General features: G+C 39.0%; 1 protein-coding gene across 4 annotated transcripts in view; it reads left to right on the top strand.

The window, feature by feature from the left end:
• The window catches only part of LOC119034319 (CAP-Gly domain-containing linker protein 4-like), a 39,402-nt gene that overhangs the window by 13,215 nt on the left and 5,763 nt on the right, over positions 1 to 20,424 (top strand). For all 4 annotated transcript variants that reach the window (XM_037125189.1, XM_037125190.1, XM_037125188.1 and 1 more), the window contains 7 exons: positions 1,274 to 1,392; positions 6,848 to 7,096; positions 11,201 to 11,336; positions 11,524 to 11,655; positions 16,895 to 17,089; positions 17,202 to 17,336; positions 17,951 to 18,074. In XM_037125189.1, coding sequence (XP_036981084.1) covers positions 1,274 to 1,392; positions 6,848 to 7,096; positions 11,201 to 11,336; positions 11,524 to 11,655; positions 16,895 to 17,089; positions 17,202 to 17,336; positions 17,951 to 18,074 — 1,090 coding nt within the window. The remainder of the gene's footprint in view (positions 1 to 1,273; positions 1,393 to 6,847; positions 7,097 to 11,200; positions 11,337 to 11,523; positions 11,656 to 16,894; positions 17,090 to 17,201; positions 17,337 to 17,950; positions 18,075 to 20,424) is intronic.

Genomic DNA, 20,424 nt, shown 5'->3' on the forward strand with positions numbered 1-20,424 from the left:
TATGGTGCCTTTGCAACATGTGGTAAGGGTTTTCTAAATTTTGACCATCTAATTAGGTTAAGTCAGTGGATTTCTCTGGATAGGTGGTCCCTCTGGCAACTTATGGCATACAGACAATGATGTTGCAGCCAGGATAGTCTTGCGCAGTTTTAACAAATTTGCACTGAATAACGGCATCCCGTCTTTTATAACATTATAATGTGTTCTTAGTGAGATCAAATGATTCTCTTGCGGTTATATGCCAGCAGTTATTGGTTCTGGTTGTTGACTCTGAAAACTGAAATCTGTGCCATAAATACAGAAAATGAGTCTGGCTACTGTACAACAGGGGCTGATTAAGTTGTGAATGAGTATTTACTAAACTAATGAAATGGGGCAACATCACAGATTCTGAGTAGTCACAGCATGTGTGTGCAATATCAATACTCTGAGAGACCAGGAAAATGAAGGTTCCTGTTCACTCTGGTTGTAGATCACGTTTGTCCCTGATAACAGCTGCCAGGTGCTGTTGAAATGACTCAACAATGGACAGGGGGCCTGTTCCCAGATGTCAGTTTGCTGGGTTATCTGTATAACTGATGTCTTTTTTTTACATCAATCTATGTTCCAATTTTGAGGAGGTTTGCTACACCTGATTCATGGACAAGCTTCCTGTATTGTCCCAACTTTCACATTAATTTACCAGGATCTCTCCCACTCTGACCCATTCATTATTCACCTTTTATTCTTTAACTAGCATGAATTTGCCTATCTTTGACGAAGTTGCAGCTTTGTCAACCAATGAACTGATGGAGCAATGGAAGAAAATGCAGTCTAAACCAACCGGTTCATGAGTTTATGAAATGGGGTGTGACAAAATGGTGTCTGGTGTCTTTTTTTGTTTGTTTGTTTTTACAAATTTTGGTCATGTTATGTGAATCCTTTTAGAAATGCCTTTTTGCTATCATGGTAGTGCCCCGCGACCCCATGGAAAGGGATAAGCGGTTACGGATAATGACACGACATGACATGGTAGTGCTTGTACCTCCCAGCACTCATGATCACATCAAGACATATGTCATATCTGGCAAATCTTGCTAGAAGTCTGTCTTTAGTAATCCATTCAAAGACAAAATCTGATGGAGTTTTCATGTAGCAATACTTACACAAACAAAAGGTCTCTGTCTTAATTTGAAGGTACTATTAGAAAATCATCTAAGACAACATTACGATGCCCCCAAATCCAATAAAAAGTATACAAATGTTGAACACTGATTTCTCCTGTCTTTTGTAGCGGTGGATGCCACCTGTAGTGACTTTGACTTTGGCACCGCCCTACACATTGCTGCGTCCAACCTGTGCACATCTGCTGTCAAATGTCTCTTGGAGCTGGGAGCCAACCCTGCTTTCAGAGTAAGTTATATATTTTTTTCTTTTCTATGTAGTTTTGATCAAATGAATTGTTAAATCCCAAAAAGATGGCAAAGGACTTTGAATTCTGTAAATTAGTTACTGCGTTGTTTTATTTTTTTTTTCATATTATTTTGCATTTTGAATCAAACCTTATCAAGAGCAGGTAGCCTTTCTCCTGACACTCCTCACATTTAAAATAAAAATCTTTAGTTTGGCATTATTGATATGACAGCGTCAGAGATGACAGGAAACAGCATGAGAAAGAGGGGGTGACACATAGCAAAGGGCCCCAGGCCGGGACTCGAACCTGGGGCCGCTTCAGCGAGGACAAAGCCTGTGTACATGGGATGCCTGCTCTACCAACTGAGCTGATAGACACCCTGACACTTCTCACATTATGAGCCCTGTGCTGCTGCACTCAGGGCTCATTAACTTGTGTAAAAGGTTCTGATTTCTGTACTGCAGATTAGAATTCTTATAAATTAAAAAAGACGAAGCAAAACTTCAGAGAATATTATGACACAGTCACACTTAATGATTCAAAAATGCTATTGCAACCTTCTCAAATATGAAAATGAAATAGTTTTTTCTTGAGCAGAACTATCTTGCCCTTCAGTTGAATAAATGTATTGGGATACTTTTTGGGATATTTTTTAACTTGTGACACAGAATCCTGCCTAAAAAAACTTCTTTATCATTCCTTCTTTATCAGAAATATGTTTCAGTGTGATAAAGGAATGATATTACTCTTACGTTAGTCTATTAATGATAACAAAATTACAGAGCTAAGATCTCAAGCCTCAAATCTTTATTTGTATTTGTATTAGGTGTGTGCTCAGAGCCCAGAGGATAATAAAAGACAACACCCTCCTAGGCCATAGTCACTACACCCTGCCGCCATCTTGGGAAAGATACAGACTACAAAGTAGCTTCAGGCTGTGAGATTCCTGAACTCATTCTCAACAATCTACTATCAGGTTTTTTTTTTCTCATGTGGCAGACAGGAACCACAACTTTTGTTCTACAACCCCGGTGTTAAAAAATTACTATTAATCTAACCTTTGAACCCCTTAAAAGAAATACAATGTACAATAAATTGTTTAACAGAAAAAATGCCAATTACAGTTTCTCCTCACAATTGAGGTACTGAAACTAAAAAATGGCATCTCAATTTTTTTTTATTAAATCACTTTGTGGATTTTATTTTTTCAGAACTACCAAATCACCTCATACGAAACACCTCATTCAATACAGCACCGCCACAAACAGCTGTCCAAAAAATAAAAATACTACCATATTGTTGAATTTTTCCTTCTCAGATACAGTCTTAACAAAAACAAATCATCATAAACCTAACAAAAGTTGTTTGTGTGAATGCTGATGTATTGGATTTCATCAGGCTGTGGGAGTCGATAATACTGCTTCCACCCCCTGCATTCGCTCACAGACGTCATCAATCAAAAGGAAATCACTCCCACATTTTTCCCACCATCAAAATTACAAAGCCTTTTTTATTGATGCATTCGTCACTTCTTTATTTACTGCATTACAGAAGTAGACTGGTTCAATGGAGACCTTTGAGTTGAAAATAAGTGTTTATGCTCAGTTGAATATAACATATTGCATTGTTGGAAGTTCTTTCTCAGCCCTCACATTTATTTCACTTGAGAAATTCAGTGTGTTTTGTGTGTGTGTGTGTGTGTATGTGTGTGTCTGCCTTATGCAGGTTCCAGTCATTTATAGCCTTGGCTGAGGGGTTTGCTGCACAGCCTTGATTAACTGTTATGTTGAATTAAGGGATGCATAGCAGAATCCCAGTGGATGGGGATGTGGTGAAAATGACCTATACATTTGAATAAAGTATTAATCATAAAGTTATTATAAAGTGTTTAACCATACTGGATGTTTCATGTCTTATTGTCTCATCCTTTTAGATTTTCGAGATGTGTGAAGGTAGTGCCTTTTCTTTTGTTATGAACCTGGCTCAAAGGCTCGCGACAAAATGAGAAGAGTCCACATGCCAGTGTAATGCAGCAAAACATTTATTCAGCTAAACATAACACAACCTGTATGCACTCATTTTCCCACTGGAGGTCACCAAAGCACTGCACACCATAATCCAATAATTCCCCTGCTCAAAGCTGACTACGGAGGCGCTTTATGTTTTTAGTATTTGAAAGTAAGGCTTGGAGAGCATGTCAAAGATGGCTGATGTGAACCACCTTTTGTTATTAACTCTTTTTATGAAGTACAGATTTTTGGTTTTAGAGACATGGATGTGTGTTCCTTGTCCTTCACACCATTGAAGGGAGATTATTTTCTCTCAGCTTCATTATTTAAGGTTTATCGAGTCTTTGCTGCTCCCAGTTAGCCCTAGAGATACGTTGCATCTGTGTTCAGATAGTGTGCACCCCCACCCACCCACATCCACTAATCCTCTTCATAGATTTTAACTGACCTTTGTGTTTGCTTTGACCCAATCAATTTTACTCACGCGGATATAAAAATATCAAACATTGTGTATACTATTTGATTATTAGTCAAAGAAATGAAACACTAGCCTTTAGTCTCCTGGAACATGTCTTTTCTTTCAGTAGTAAATGTAGTTTGGTGAAAAAATTGTTTGCATAACATCATTATCAGCCATCTTTGTCCGAACCATATTCAATTGGTATAGCCATGTGCTCCGATTTGTGATGTACTGGGATGCTTTACCCACCAAACTGTGTCAGTTGCATTTCAAAAATGACTGTGTTGGCTGGCAGTGGAGTATTAGGCATGATATTATAGCCAAGAAACTTCATTTAAAGTCTCCCTTCTCCTTTTGAGTAAAGGTCATACTTGGAAGAGGTTTAATTTGATTTTTCTCCTCTCTGGCCCTGTAGAGATTTGGCTAAACACGCCTTGGATTTGAGCAGTGGAAAGTTTTATAAGGCCGAAAAAAATTAATAAAAATACCCTGCCTTTCATGCTTCCATCACCACATATATAACTTATTAGCAATGGCAACTCATAATACTTTCCATTAGTAGCATGCGACTGTAGTGGATTGCCTGATTGTCCAAGATTTTGAGTGAGCCACTGTAGCAGCTCTGTTTGGTATGTGCTGGATTATGAAGACATGCCATCTTTACATTTTGCTGGCATGTACATCTCCCATGAGCTGTATGCTAATGTTGCAATTTTTAAGTAATTTATCAGGATACATTTATGAAAAAAAAACAAAACAGATTTAAACCATACTTTAACTGCTGTGTTAGACATGTATGTGTATGGCTGCTATGGAGTTGGTTCAAACATTCACTAAATGTTTGGTTGAGTGTGTGACAGTTTTGAAAGAGTGGTTCAACTTCACATTGTGTTCCCCCAGGGCACTGAAATGCACTGAAAGAACCTAGAAGGGATCATTGGTCAGTTGAAAATGCTATCTATTTAAAACACAAAGGTAGAGATGAGTAAGTTTGAAATTGTAAAATGGAAAAAAACATAATAAAAGAAATGTCTAGAAGATTCACACTGAACTGACCATTTGTTCCCTTGAACCAGTCTTGTGTAATCTTCTTTCACAAGATCACATCACAACAGCTGCACACACACATTCATTGAAGACACTGTTGTGCATTAAGTGGCACGTACATTACCTCAGTGTTCCAAAATGTGAGCGTCAGGCCTTGGTAATAAATTAACCAGCTCCCTTCATCTGTCACACCCCCACAGCCCTCTCCTCCCGCCTCCACTTACACTTGGGGTTTGCTGACGCGTTTACACATATGAACTGTGGACATTTCAATTCAAAATAGTTCATTTGTCCCCGGGGGCAATTTAAGGCACGTGGAGTAGTTGTACACAGACACAAACAGGTCAGCAGATTAAGTACACAATCAGCACGTTAAGTACACAGGTCTGCACAATTGTCCTTTCACGCATCACCCCACACAGTTGGAGATGGTTCATGTCAGACACATTCTCTGTGGTGCCTGGGTAGAGCGTGCTGGAGGAGGAGGACCCATCTCTTATAATGATTGTGTCTGTGTTTATGTAAATACTACATGTATTTGGGCTTATCCACGGTATCAACGAAAAAACTGTAAAAGCAGAAAAAAGTATGTAAAGAGTAGAAGTAGCTAACGATAACCTGATCAGACAGTCGGAACCTAGATGGACTTTGTATAACGGAACTAGCAGTGTAAAATCTGTTTAATTTCCAGGGCAATTGATCTTGACATTTGCATTCTCACATGCAGCAAATGTCTGGACAATTGCAGATAGAGGGTGTGTAAAAGGGGCTTCTATCTCAACTCCTACTGACTCCAGTCTCTGAAATACTTAAATTCCATTTTGCGTGCTTACTGGTTGAAACAGGCAGGGAGGGCAGGCCTTTTGCCACCATTGAGGACATGAAGGTCGTGTACTGATATCAGTCTCTTCTGGGTTATTGTGCTCATAAAGATTTTGCAATGACAAAATTATTTTCTAACTCGTTTTGCCCTCCTAGCTGCGCCTTTGTGAATTAGGATCGTTGCACACAGGATATGAGGCATAGATAGAGAGTTGTATGCAAAATGTTTCAGTGACACCTCATTTATCACTTCTGCATGAGAAATATCTTGTCTTCAAAATTAGTTTCAAATAATGACATTTTTAGTATTATATTTCTTATATTGAAGTGAACATAATGGATTGTTAAATATTTCATTTCAAGGGGAACTATGTAGTTTTGGAGAAGAAATTCAAACTCTGATTTTTGATATTTACAATATTAATGATGTCATAATACAATGTTCTCAGAGGAGAATAAGGAGTCTTGAGAAGACTTTTCAAGGTAGAAATGCAGAAGGGTCTAGCCAATATAAACAAAGTAAAACAGTGTGAAATTGTGTTGTCCTTTAAGGTCACTGTTTATTCAGTTTATTCAGTCATGACAACAAAGAGAGTTTGTTAATTTAGTTTGTTGAGACAGAAAACATCAGTGCATGAAGATAATTCTGTTTTGATTAAAACTTCTTCCCCAAAACTACAGTTTACCTTTAAAGTACTATGAGGCTAATCTTTCTTTTCAGCAGTTGTATGGACCTTTAGTTGAGTCACTGGAAAAAGTTTGAAAATTACAGTTTGATTGATTGCAACAAACAAAACAAAACCAAAAGCCAAATAAAACAATTTCCAGCTTCTCTTACTTCTTTAGTAAGAGAAAAATTAAGCAATTCCCGCTGCCTGGCTACTCCACACCCGAGGTTAGCAAAAAAAAGAACAAAGGACAACAAGCTACAGAGCAGTATTGCTCGTTCCTGTAGTTGTGCTTTTCAGCTCTGTTTGTTTTGACAGTGAAGGTGACTTCAATGCAGTAAGAATCTGAAATGAAAATTATATCTCAGACAGGAACCTGACCATGATCATTTATATTACATTGACAAAGGAATGCTGGCAAATTAAACATGCTTGTCTCTTCCTACAGAATGAAAAGGGGCAGTGCCCAGCAGACGTGGTGCCTGATCCCCTCGACATGCCTTTGGAGATGGCAGATGCAGCCGCTGTGGCAAAAGAGCTTCGCATTTTGCTGAGACAGGCTTTACCCAGACCCAGCTCCCCTCTGCCCCTCACACTGCAAACACTGTCCCCCCCTGCTCTCTCCGATAAGGCCCGAATACAGCTGGCCACCATGGGAATCCGGCTAGGTGACTGCGTGGTGATTGCTGGACAGAAGGTGTGTGGTAGGTCACTATCAAAAGGAAAGAACATCCATCCATCCATCCATCCATCATCTGTACATATTCTATGTACGCCGCTTAATCCTCTGCAGGGTCGCGGGAGGAAAGAACAATTAAATAACCCTAACCCTAACCCTAAACTTTGAGTAGGAGGGGAGGAGTTGCACTTTGTGAATTTTCATCACAATGATGCTAGGTAGGTTTTGAAAATTCATGTTTGAAAGAGGATCCTTTTAAATTTGAAATAAGAATATGCAAGTTAATGAGTAGTAGTATCATAGTAATGTTAAAAATGCTTGTAGTTTTCTTTACCTGATAACAGTAAATTAATGAAAGTTGAAAAATATTGCCAAATATTTGACTGCAATTTTGCAAATCTTTTGATTATTTTTTATTTTTCATTTTTTAAGGTGTAAAATAACAGGTCAGGTCTTAGAAAAGCTTTTGCTGGACTTGCAGTTTGTCAGACAAACCTTCATGAAAAAACTTGGAAAGGTCCTCTCTAAATCCCAGCTTGTAAAACTACAACATATCTGCATATCAAGCAGGTAGGGATAGATTTGACAAAATAAGGGTTAACTTCCGACGTTCTTATTTACTTTTAATATATTTTACGCTGCATTGACAACAAAATTTAATTGTTAATGTATTGACAATTAAAAACCAGAAGTCAAAGAAAAAACAGCTGCTTTTTCAAATTGGCTTAATCAACAGAGTTAATAATGAATGTTACATGTGGAGATGTTTATATACGACTGCAATCCATCCCCCTTCGTATAGTAGACAGACCAGCCTGCATAAATGACAATAACATGATCCATTAACAGCTGCACAGATTTTTTCCTTGGAACTGTTGATTGCATTGATGTAGTTTTCCAACACCTACTGTACTACAATGACAATAGCACATAAGATTAGTGAACATTCAGAGCCAAATGGTTTGGAGCACCTACTTCGTGCCTGTAGCCACATCACATCAGTAGAGAGTAGCTGTGAAATGGTTTTTGCTAAACAAAGACAGAAGCTTTGGTAAAACAGTTTTTACAATTATTTAAGCCCTCAACTGAGAAAAATAGTTTCCTGTTGCTAAGCAACACCCTTTTGGCATCCATCCAGCGTTCAGGGTTATGTCTGACAGTTCATTTTGTCGTATAATCAACCTGCATGTTCAAGTTTATCCACATCCAGCTGTGATTCCTCTAAATGTCTGGTAAAAATGTTGAAAGATTTTTTTTTAGGCTTATCTATTCTTCATTGACCATCACACAGCCTGTAGTGTGCACAGCTGGCGATGTTAACAAAACAGTGTTGTCTGTGGCAGTGTGACAGCTAATTGATAGATGAAGTGTAAACAAGGTGATATACGGACATAGTGACACACCAACACTGTAATTATAAGCCCCAGTTACTGTGTATTTACAGCGTATGTTTTAAAAATGTCCTTTAAAGCGTGTAGTTTACTTATGTTTGTGTGTGCCTGATTACAGAATACAGATTTTTTTATTTTATTAATCGCAGCAATCTTCCTTTCAGTACCTTAAACCAGCAAAAAAAATCATCCACAGATTTCTTTTTGCCTTTATTCCTTCATGTAATGCAAAGAAATACTTTAGTATGTCTTCTTGACCTTAATACCCATCTGCAATAGGTGGTGTAAGCCATGTGTAATCCTTTGACAAGAAGCACACTGTGAAAGCAAGGAGATTTAGCCCCATAGGTCAAATAAGATTTTCAGTTTTCACTATGTTCATGACACAGTTCAACTTTGACAATTTGCTACACAGTGCTCCTGCTCCGTAATGCAAAGAAAACCTCAGAAATGTGTGCTTTTCCCTCCATACTTGGTGTTTAAAGTATGCAGCTGGGCCTGTTTCCAATGACTGATGTGTGTCTTTGTTCATCAGGCTCACAGCATGGGCCCAGTCCAGCCTGACTTTACTTTGTGGTCCAATGAAGCAGTTGAAAGAGACATCCACTGTTTTGCCATTGGCACCAAACCACCAGACTCCTCTGTTGCACTTATTGATGTTTCAGCATCGTTAATACCTGCTCAGTGGCTCCTTTCAGCAGTCTTTCTTATTACTTGCAGCTGACTCAGCACTTAATGCTGACATTTCCAGTTTCTACTGAGAACTCCAAATAAACACAGCACAAAAAATTAAGGAAATTTGTGTTTGGTAGATTATTTCTTCGTTGTAACAATGCTTCTTTGCAATAAATCTTACACTGCTGGAAAGCCTGTTTATTTCCATTTTTAAATGGTGCCACATTTGAAAGGATCATGCATTTGTAGGATGAGCAGCAGAGCTGAGTGTGTGGGTTGCGCCCATGAGAAATTTGCTTATTGTGCAATTGACTCTTGTTTGGTGTTGTTTGGTGGATTAGATGATTGAAGTCTGAAGACACAAGACATACTGGCATTTTAACAATTTATTAATTTAACAAACAGGAGCATCAGTAGCGTGTGAGTAGCGTTTTATTCTTGGAAACTGCTTTCTCCACATTAATTCGTCCAGCACAACAAGCAAGCAAATTTATGTTTGTCCCAGTTAAGTTTATGTTCCTAACTTTTGGTTCTGTAGCACCGTTTGTTACAAATTGGTATAGCATATTTGCCAAATTCCTCTTTGCTCTTTTTTAAAAGTGCTGCATTTTAATTACCAGAGAAATTAGATAAACAAAAGAATATACAGTTGAGCTTCCTTTCACTTAAAGTCATCTCGTGGACTAACTGGAGATTACACAGTTATCACAAACTGTCTATGTTGTTCAACAGAAGCATTTAGCTGATTTCTGTGTCTAAAGTTGACTCTTGTAGTCATTTAGGACTGCTTGTTAGTGCACTTCATCCAAGCTCTCTTTTTAAATAATATTACCCCAGTGATGCCACTGACGAAAAGTTAAGCGTGAGAGTGTTTTGCACTGCCATTTTTACTATTTTACAAGTATTCTATGTTCCATTTCACAAGTGTTCTCTTATTACCACCAGCTTACCCCCCCATAAAAAATGGGTACACGTACTGTGGTACAATTGAACACAGTGTTTTGATTTTCTTGACCCCTGCGGCTTTAAAAAAATGTTTTATCACTCTAAAATAATTCCATTTTTATGACAGAGATTCTGACAAATGACTCTTATTAGATCAGGGAGTGCCTTTTTCTACTCTGAGGGCTGAGGAGTTCATTAAATTTGAATGGAGCCTTAAACTTGCTACGTTTTATTGAATTTAAGGCCATAAGAGATATCATGGTGGACTGGTTGGTGTTCACGTTTAAGCAAGTGTGAATTTTGAGGGCCTTGAAAACAAGTAATCAAGTGAGTCTTCCCTGACTGTCTGTTAAGTAAACACTGACTCTAAGGTTTTTCAGGTTCACCATGCAGGGGCTGTTTGTGTTGGTTGCAGACAAATCAAATGCGGTCAAGTGTGAGCAGACGGAGAACTGTTTACATGTATGATGTTGTTGTAGGTGCATAGTGTAGAGGTGTTGCTGCCATTAGTATGCATTAGCCAAACTGCTAAGACTTGTACATGAGTTTAATGCAAACACTTTGTTGTTACTAGGAAATCCCTCTCAAATCGCTATACACCCTGGTAACTGCTTTTTTGTTGCTGTAGTCTGCAATGTGCCTTTCTGCATGGTCATGCAAACTGCACACATGTAGATACAAAAGAGGATGAGTAGAAGAAAAGAAAATGTCAATTCCAGGCCAGTCAGGCTTGTTCTCTGAAAACGTGTGCCATTAACAGATATTTGTGCCACTCTAAGAACAGAATGACAGAGTGTTGACTTGTAGAGATTGGCTTATCAAAACTCTTATCTGTTGTGCTCTCTCTGGCACAGTCTAATGCTTTGTTCTCCATTTTCCCTTTTAATTGTTTTTCTCCTCTGTGACTTTAGTGAACACATCAAAATGTTGTTGAGTTTTTGGTTGGTGTTCTGCCTTTGACAAAGCGCATGGCACAAAGATGTCAGGATTTCACACACTGCTCAGTGCACTGGGAAGTCCTTTTGCTGCATGTCTTGATATGTATTTTTACCGGCACATTGCGTTTTTATTTGTTTTTGACATTCTGTGGTATTTGATTGTGCCTGCACAGGTTGGAACCCTGCGATTCTGCGGAAGCACAGAGTTCTCTGGAGGCCTCTGGGCCGGGGTGGAGCTGGATAAACCAGAGGGGAAGAACGATGGCTCAGTAGCAGGAGTTCAGTATTTCACATGTCGAATGAAACATGGTATGTCATGCCACAGTCTAGCACTTTTAAAGATCAGTAGCATAGACTCCTACTCCACGTTCGTCGTCTAATTGGGTTCACAGTGCTAACCCCAGGAAATTATCAGTCATTACTCTGTATATCTTGAAACTCTTACAACCTTCTGACTTTCGTACACTTAAAACCTTTTGCTTTTTTTCCCCCTCAGGAATATTTGCTCCCCTTTCTAAGATAAGCAAACCTTTGGAAAGACATAAAACCAGCACCGTAAAGACATCCACACCCATACGCCCCCCTCGACGTATTGACCTGTCCCGCATCACCTCGAAGATAAACACAGGTAAAGAAAACTGTTAAAAAAAAAGTTAAAAACCATCATAACATTGCTGCTCATTCAAAATCTGCCTCTGATGCCTTTGTTATTCAGTGGAAATGTAAAAAGGACACATATAATGCATCAAACAAAAATAATACAAACAGTTTGTTTAGACAGCCTGACTTGGAAAACTTGGAAAAATGAGTCTGCTTGAGATGCTCTGGCACAAGGTAATGTATATAATAATAAAAAAGACTTGAAATTATCAATCCGTAACAAACTACAAAGACAGTGAAACCGAAGAGCTTGCTGGACCCTGAGGTTGAAGAAATGTAACTGGTGTTAAGAGGTGACACAGTTTATGTCACAGGTAATCTCATGTACAGTCCCCTGGAGGAGACCAATGGATACATTATTAGAGACCATATATCATCTAAGAAATAACAAAAGAACTGCACCAACCTCATAGAAACACAAACCTGTAGGAGAAATGACATTAGTTCAAAGAATGGCTTCCTAATATTGGCTGTTGGTTGAAGAAGTCATTTGTCAAGTGCACTCACTGTAGTGGTTTGGGTCGTAAGCTTAAAGTACTAGCATCAATAGATACAGTGGCCTTTCCATTTCTTTATTACCTAAGGAATGATGTGTTGAAAATGACACAAGAAGTGTAGATTGTAATAGCCCTCTATTCTTCACTAACTGGATTATAGTGTTCACACTCTGTGTGATATTCTGGAGATCCTCAACCACCCTCTCCCTTTCTTATTGCTTTTTTTTTTTTGTTTGCTTTAATTCATCATTCTGAAGTAAATACTGATTGCACAGTATAATGGCTGTAGAAAAATGATGCTATCTGAGTATAGCTATTCAGTATGCTTGAATTAAGATTGATTAAGATTGAATTAAGAAACAAAGGAAGAAATTCTGCCATTGTGCAACTGAAACGGAGGGGCTTTGTTTTCCAAGTTTGCTATACCCAGGTAACAGTAGAACTACTGGACTAACTGAATAGACTCTAAACTGGAAAAGAATGATTAACCCCTCTGAAGAAGGATGGAAGTTTAAGTGTTACCTCTTTCCACCAGAACTTAAGGCAGTTCACAACTGGCATTCTTACTATTCTGCCTACTTATTAATAGAACTGGTTGTTTTACTCTTGGTCAAATTGGGTTTCTTACAGATGTTTTTTGCCTTGAAAAATTGCCAGGCGTCTAGCAATGACCATGTTGCTAACGTTATCTTTGCAACAGCAGTGCCAACAGTAATTCGACAGGGAAACGCTGTTTCTGCTTAAACTGATGTTGTCGGTAAAATGAGTTATAAAGCTGTTTTATTCCTTTAAACAAGCCTTGGACCTGTGTGTAGTCAATAGAATATACCTCGGAATAAGTGTAAACATTTAGTGACACAGTTTTAGGTATATTTGATAAAGAGACATCACAGTCTACATATATTGACTAGTAACTATGTCTTTGTTGTGTTTATTTTTGTGTGTCCCATTATTTCAACCTTACATTATCATCTCCTAATTAGTCAGTTATATTTATAAGAACATCATGTCCAGTCTTCATCTTATAGTGCGTAATCAAAAAAAATATCACAGTAGATACATCACTGAGCACATTGTTGAATTAAATATCAATTTGATAATGATGAGATGTGGAAAGAGATGAATAGAATATATAAACAGGAGGCATACTTAGTATACTCAAAGGATGTGTGTCTTGATGTCATTGGAAAAGTCTGTGTTGTCATGATAGGAGTTCTTGTGGGACCGCAATTGCCAAATAAATGCCTGTGCCGACATTTTTCCTGCTGACACACTAGGCTTTTAGCCTATTATGGAGGTACTCTTCAGTGTCTAGATGATGCCATCGGCTGAATCCCGACTCCAGCGGACTCTTTTGTGCCAAGAAGAGGCTTTCTCAACTTTCCTCGCTTGTATGAGCCATGTCACTGCATTGCAGGATTTATTGCATCTGGGCTTTCATATTAATCTTCCTCGAATGCTTTGAAAAGTGGATTCTGAACCAGTGCCAAAGGACAATGCATAAATTAGACTGCTGACAAGACCTTGCTCTCTCAGTCCTTGGACGCCCATATCCTCTGCTCCTGACAAATCTTGACTCCTAATACAGTCTGGTCACCCCAGAAGACAGAAACCTCGTCATGGTTGGTCTGTGTGATTCTTGCGCCCTCTAGGGTTTACAGCTGTTTTGTGGTTGTGCAAAATTCAAAGGTTTTGAAGGCTGATTGATCTGGACGTGACTGGAATAGTGGACCGCAGACTGGCCTATGGAATTTGGTGATTGATAGTCCAATTAAGCGGGGTTTAATAACTCGGGCATAGACAGGCTGAATAGCCTGGCAGCCATTCATCACAAGGTGTATGTGCGTGTGTTCTGTGGCATTCAATGCATGTGAGGGTGTGTGTGTCAGCACCTCTGTACAGCCCAGGAACCAGACTAATGTATGATCAACCACTTTTCAGGGCCTTTGTCAGCCATTTATAGGCTAACTTCTGGGCACCACCTGTGTTTTAGCATCCCATTGGATCAGTGCATATCACTCGTCCCTGTGTATCCATAGATTAGATGAGTCAATGTGGAGCTGTCTCCTCTCGCTAACCAGGGGAGACAGCCACAGCAGAATGTGAGGCTGGCCCCTATTAGAGTGTGTCAACTGAAGCTCAGGCCTCAAAGGGCGGCAGGAACATAGACAGCGTTCACAAAGCACCATCGCTTTGTTCAGAAAGCCACAGTCTGTGCTGCACTCTGTCACTTAAAACAAACGTCAGTGTGTGGAAGGGATGGATATAGCTAGGAGGTCCCTGCAAGCTAAAGGTCAAGTGACAAGAAATGTTGGGTATTCTGAGATGAAATGTAGTCTCTTCTTCGGAGTTCAAAGGAAAGTCACAACTCTGCCTCTTAGAGGGACGATTCCTGGCTCTCTAAATGTGAACTGAAATGGCAATCAATGAGTACAGGGCTGATTTGTGATTTTTCTAACACCTCCTTTCAACCACAATATAAAGTTTGAACTTCGGTGACATTTTAAGGAGTTTAGAGTTTATGCATCAGATTCATGTTTGAATTGAGAAAGATTCTCAATTTTCTTTGAATCTGTTTAGATACCTGCTGATTTTATTGCCTGTTAAAGAACTTACTATAGAGAGGATTTGTCAGTTTAATGGTAGATTCAAGACAACAGACAACACAAAAAGCTTAAGGACATTGTGAAGATTTGGGGCTTTAAACCAGTTTATTATGTTGACTTCTGCAAGAAATGCTATATCTCATTGTGTCCCTTTTTGTATTCACCTTCATTGGGGCTTTTGTGGGGCTGTAACTGCTTGTCTCAGCATATACACGTGTTTTTATTGTCTCCTGGAGTAAGAGAGACAGTCTTTGTTCAATCAAGAAAAACTCCCTTTCAGTAATTCTTGTGTCGTTGCTACCCGACAATGTCATGCTGCCCTGTATTTGCATTTCTTCACACTCCTGTTCTTATGTTTTATCTTTTATTGTCTCTGATTTTGTCTTCTCAGTTCTTCTCTTCTCTGCCTGTAGCTGTGTTTTATATACAAAACAGCTCCATCTCTGTTCTTAATGTCCAGCAGTCATTCAACTGATACAACTATGAATAAAGTACACCTTTAGTTCATCTAATTTGATTTGCTATATTTAAGTAATTTCATTTGTCATCTTTTAATCCATGCACTTTACTTACATTTCTAAGATGTTGTTGATCCCTGTGTCGCAAAAAATAGTCACCGTGTCTCTTTTGTGTGTGTGTGTGTGTGTGTGTGTGTGTGTGTGTGTGTGTGTGTGTGTGTGTTGAAAGGTTTATCTCTATCTGTCAAAAAAAACCCTGATAATCAAAAAAGTCCACCTGGTCCCAATCAGGGCACAAAGGGAGATGCCTCAGTGACAAGGACAGGTACTGCAGTCACAGCCGTGTGAGCTTTAATGTACTTTGTATCAGGGCACAGGGTGTGAGAGGGAATTTGGAGTATTTGTTATAGTCTGTATTTGGTTAAAACTGCTAACACTGATCAAATCTTAGTTCCAGACACTCCTAATCATCGCCTGTCCCTGATAGTTAGTGCACCTTAATGCTTGAACCCAACATCGTAATCCATCTGTTGAAGATCAATAGCAGCATCAGTGCTAAAAACAGTGCTGTATTTCATAAACATCCCTTAAATACTTTCATTAACTGTGTGTATCCATTAGTGCTGCATTTGCAGTCAAAACATAATTGACATGGTGAAAGCACAGAATATATTTCCTGACTGAATACTGAGCGTCATCTGAGTTCCATATATTTTCTTCAGCCTGATAAATACAATATGCTTGCGGTTGTGATCATTATGCATGAAACCAAAACCACACAAGTCAAGAGATCAATTAAGGCATCGAGGGATTGATCAGCTCAAAGCTGCTGATTCTGGCATTTCTTTTGAACTGTTACTTCTGTGCATTGCAGTCCACTCTTCGGGGCTCATTAGCTATAGCTCACTTTTGAAAACAACTTTTGGCAAAAAGTTTTTTTGCTCATCGCTGTGTTGGTTCCAAATTGTTGTAGCTGAATCTTGCCTTCGTCTTAAAGCACTTTGGCACAGATTTAATCAATACCCTCTAAGAGTTGAGCACTTAATGAACTTATGGCCCATGAAGGTCTATGAAAGTTAAAAAGCTTAATGAGCTCCTGCATCTAAATGGCTTCTTAAGAGTGAAGTTGGTTTTCCCCCCTTATTCTCTCAAGTTGTGAGGGGACTAGCATGTCAGCCTTTAGTTGGACCTCAGTAAGAGAACAAACTGTTAAAAATTGAGCTCACTTGAATTTGTGCTGCTTTAGCATCATGTGACAAAGCTGCTCTGATTTCTGAAAGACTACAGTGTCTTGCTCCAAGTGCTGTATGCACTATATCATTCGGAAGAGTATAATGGAAAAATGAATAAAAGGCTGAGTAGTGGAACTAGTCTGTGATATAAGCATAAATGGAAGGATGGTGGGTTCAGTATTAAGAGAGAAGGCACACAGTTAGTGTCGTGTGATTTTAGACAGCAAAATGGAACACTCACAACAGTCAATGCACCTGACTTTCTTGAATGATGTGTAGAATACAGCTGGCAAAGAAGTGTGTGTAATGTGAAGAGTACAGTCTTCACAGAAATGGATATCATTAATTCACTTTCGACCCTATAATAACCTGCCCCCTGCGTTGTCTCATTCCTTTCTGTCCTTTTCACCCCAGGCGTTCTCTCCCGCTCTCTCTCCTCTTCGTCCTCTTCACTGGACTCTCGGCAAGGGCCAGGTGCTCGACCTCGCCCACTGCCAAGGCAACGTCTATCTGCCAGGCCACGAAGACAACGTCCCTCCCTGAGCCCCAGGACCACGCCCTCACCAGCCCTCCGCTCTTCTCCTGATACCACCACACTTAGCACTGCAGGTCCATATTGTTATATGTCACAACCTGTACTGTCCAAACATTGACTTAATGAAGATCACTACTGATTCAAATTGTTCTCATTAGTGAAACACTCATTGTTCATCTGTGCCAGGTGTTCGAAGCCGGACCCCCTCAGCTAGTAGCTCTGTGTGTGGTGGCCCAGAGGTGCGCCTAGGGGAGAGGGTGCTGGTGGTAGGCCAGAGAACTGGTGTAGTCCAGTTCTATGGAAAAACCAGCTTTGCTCCAGGTCAGTTGTTAAAAATTGATGTACTCCCTGCAAAGATTTTACAGTTGAAATCCCACTGAAATGGATATTATAACACTATGGTTCGCTGCTACCTGAAACAGTAGCAAAAACAACTTTAAAAAAGTAAAGTAAACTTGTGAGTTCTTTCTCATGTCTGTCGCAGTATCGTAATTGTGAAACTAGTCACATGTAGAGAAAGTAATAGCTCTGTTAAGCTCCTTTTATTCAACTTGCCTGAGCTACATTTTAAACTCAATCATGAAGTCAGTGTGATAGCAAACCTTGATCTTCATGTATGAACAAGTATAAACGCATCTCACAGCCCTGAGGATCATCTTTGAAGGGACATCAGAGAGAGCTAGTAAGCTAAACAGCTTTTGTGAAGCTTTATTGTCAGTCAGCAGATTGCTGATTGCTCTATCAAGTACAGATTGGCTCATCTAAACAGCAAATATAATTCTCTTGCTAATGCTAACACATCAGATCTTGGCTGTTGCCCACATTAAAGAACATGAATTTCTTTACAAGCAACTTGAATAATTTTTTTAAAGGTAGGTCTCTTCTGTTAGGTCATAATCCATTAAGATTTCAGGACTGTCTTTTTGTCTGTCCAGGGCTCTGGTTGGGCATTAAACTAGACAAGCCAAGTGGTAAGAATGATGGATCAGTGGGAGGAGTGAGGTACTTCAGCTGCCCACCAAAACATGGCGTCTTTGCTCCTCCGTCTCGTGTTCAAAGGTGAGTGCAGGCCCTTCAAGCTTTCTTTATGATATCATCAGTGACTAATGTTCTCTTTTGGGTTTTGCCAGTGGTCAGCCATTAAAGCAAAAACAGATTTAGCAAACAAGTGTCTTTAATAAATTCTTAGTTCGAAGCATGTTTGAAGAATTTGATAATATGCTCTGAAAACCCTGAGGTTGTATTTCATTGCCCTCATCAATACATCTGATGGCACTAATGAGCTCCTTTGACAGCGTAATTTGTGCAAGTGTTGACACGTTTGATTTTGCCCTCAGTTGTAAAACAGTCCTCTATCGTGCTTGTGATCAAAGAGGGTCAGAGTTGTCAAATGTTGTCAAGACTCCTCAATTCAATCATTCAGTCAATAACTTTATTTGTCTAGTATATATATAAAATTAAGAAATAATTATATGTTGAGTTCAGTTCCACGCCATTCTTTCTTTGCAGGTGGAGCTGGCCTTTATATTTAGTAAAGGGTAGTTCTTCCTTGGCAATGAAAAAGGCCTTGTTAAACTTCAATATTAATTTGGCCTCCTCAATGCACTGATTAACAGCCTCTTGCCTTGCCTTCTTAATGAAACTGACAGCATGCATTGCATTGTCATTGGAGTACAGGTCATGGCATATGTTATGCCTTAGACTAGCCCTGTGTATGACCAGTGTGTTACACGTCACAGGTATCCACTGCAAAATTTGCAGTTCATGGAATCGTCTTTCTGAGACCTCAACCTGTCAAATTTGTGCAGCCATCCTTCAGAAAACAGTATTTTCTGCCCTTTTACGCCACACTTCTGTCTTCAGACTCGGACTCATCCTCTGAGTTAGGATTTGACTGTGGCACACTACTTGGCTTATTGGGGAGAGAATACGCGTAAAAAGAGTTTATTTCGCCATTGTTCGCTGACTCCTTCCATGCTCGCAACAACTTAAGGACCCTCCCCCTCCACACATTAGCCACTTACAGTGCCATTCCCCATTCCCTGCCCCTCTCACAAACATTGGCCTGCCATCTGTGATTCTGGATTCCAGATGATTTGATTTGCCCCTTCCACATACCAGTGTAAAAAAAACAAACAAAAAAAAACTGGCAAACTGAGTGGTTGTGAATGTTAAATTTAGATGCATTGTCTCAATTTTGGTTGCAAAAGTGAGAAATATGAAGAGAATTGTAAGACTATGAAAGAAATCCTGCACTGACCCTGACAGAGAATGTAAGTTGCTGTTTTGCTAAGAGACCAGTTTGCAGCACTTGTAGACATTGTCTATGTTTTCTAAGGCCACGGTAGCAAAGCATCAGCCCACAGATCTGATCTTAATGTATTCATAATGTTTAATTCATCAAAATATAGTCATTTGTGTTGTGGAGTGTGCTGTCTCTGTCACACTGGCTGTCAGGTTATTTAATTTCACTTCTTGTGGCACATTTCTGTTTATAGACAGAGTAATATGGCATAGTTCAGCAAATTGTATTTTATTTTCATTTGGAGCCTCTAGCTCTGTGACAGTTTGTTTTATCGTAATGGTTTTATAGGTTTTGGAGTGGTTTGTTCATGCATTGCTGAAGTCTTGGTTTTAAAATATGAGACAATATGAAAGATTAATGTTGTATACTCACAATGCTAAGTTTCTTTTAAGAAGATTCTCCTCAATGCAGTTTCTTATGTTTTTTAATGTAAACATTCCTAACTCTAATTATCCAGTTTTGATAACTTTTACCTGAATTTGTATTCGGTGGAATGCCATTTACCAATGTAGTGTCAGCACTTGCTGTTGCATTAAGATTGAAACTGGGTTGAAATCTGTCCATGAGGTCATTTTACATTTAATTTTTTTTTAGTTTTTTAGATGAGAGACCAGTTTGTAATTGTTCTTTATTGAAGGATCCAGGTTTCCTCTTTAGAAGGTGCTTAACAACTGCAGTTTGCAGTGATTTTTGAGAAAATGCCTTAATTCAGTGCACATCCTTTTTTATGCAACTAAAAACACTCTTGAAAAAAAAAGTTGAAGGGTTTCAGAATGGCAGGTGGACTAATTACAAGGCCTCACTATTTCCTCAAGAGTTTTATAATTTTTGTAGTTTTATTTCTGTAGAATTAAAGCTTTCAGTCTGACCAATTTAATTGTGTGATGTAGCAACATTGGTCTGATTATATTACTTGACATACAGGAATATTTTTGGCCACTTTATTTTCAGATTTATTTTCACAAAAAAGATGCAAATTCATTTCTCTAATGAGAGACAGGATATCAGGGGTTTAACATGTTGGGGTATCTGTCAGCTTGTCAAGTGTGGTGAACACGGTATGACAATTGTTCATATTCCTGTTGAAGGCTTATCAGAAGGCTG

The sequence above is a fragment of the Acanthopagrus latus genome, chromosome 16 (genome assembly GCF_904848185.1).
Source record: "Acanthopagrus latus isolate v.2019 chromosome 16, fAcaLat1.1, whole genome shotgun sequence".
Taxonomy (NCBI): domain Eukaryota; kingdom Metazoa; phylum Chordata; class Actinopteri; order Spariformes; family Sparidae; genus Acanthopagrus; species Acanthopagrus latus.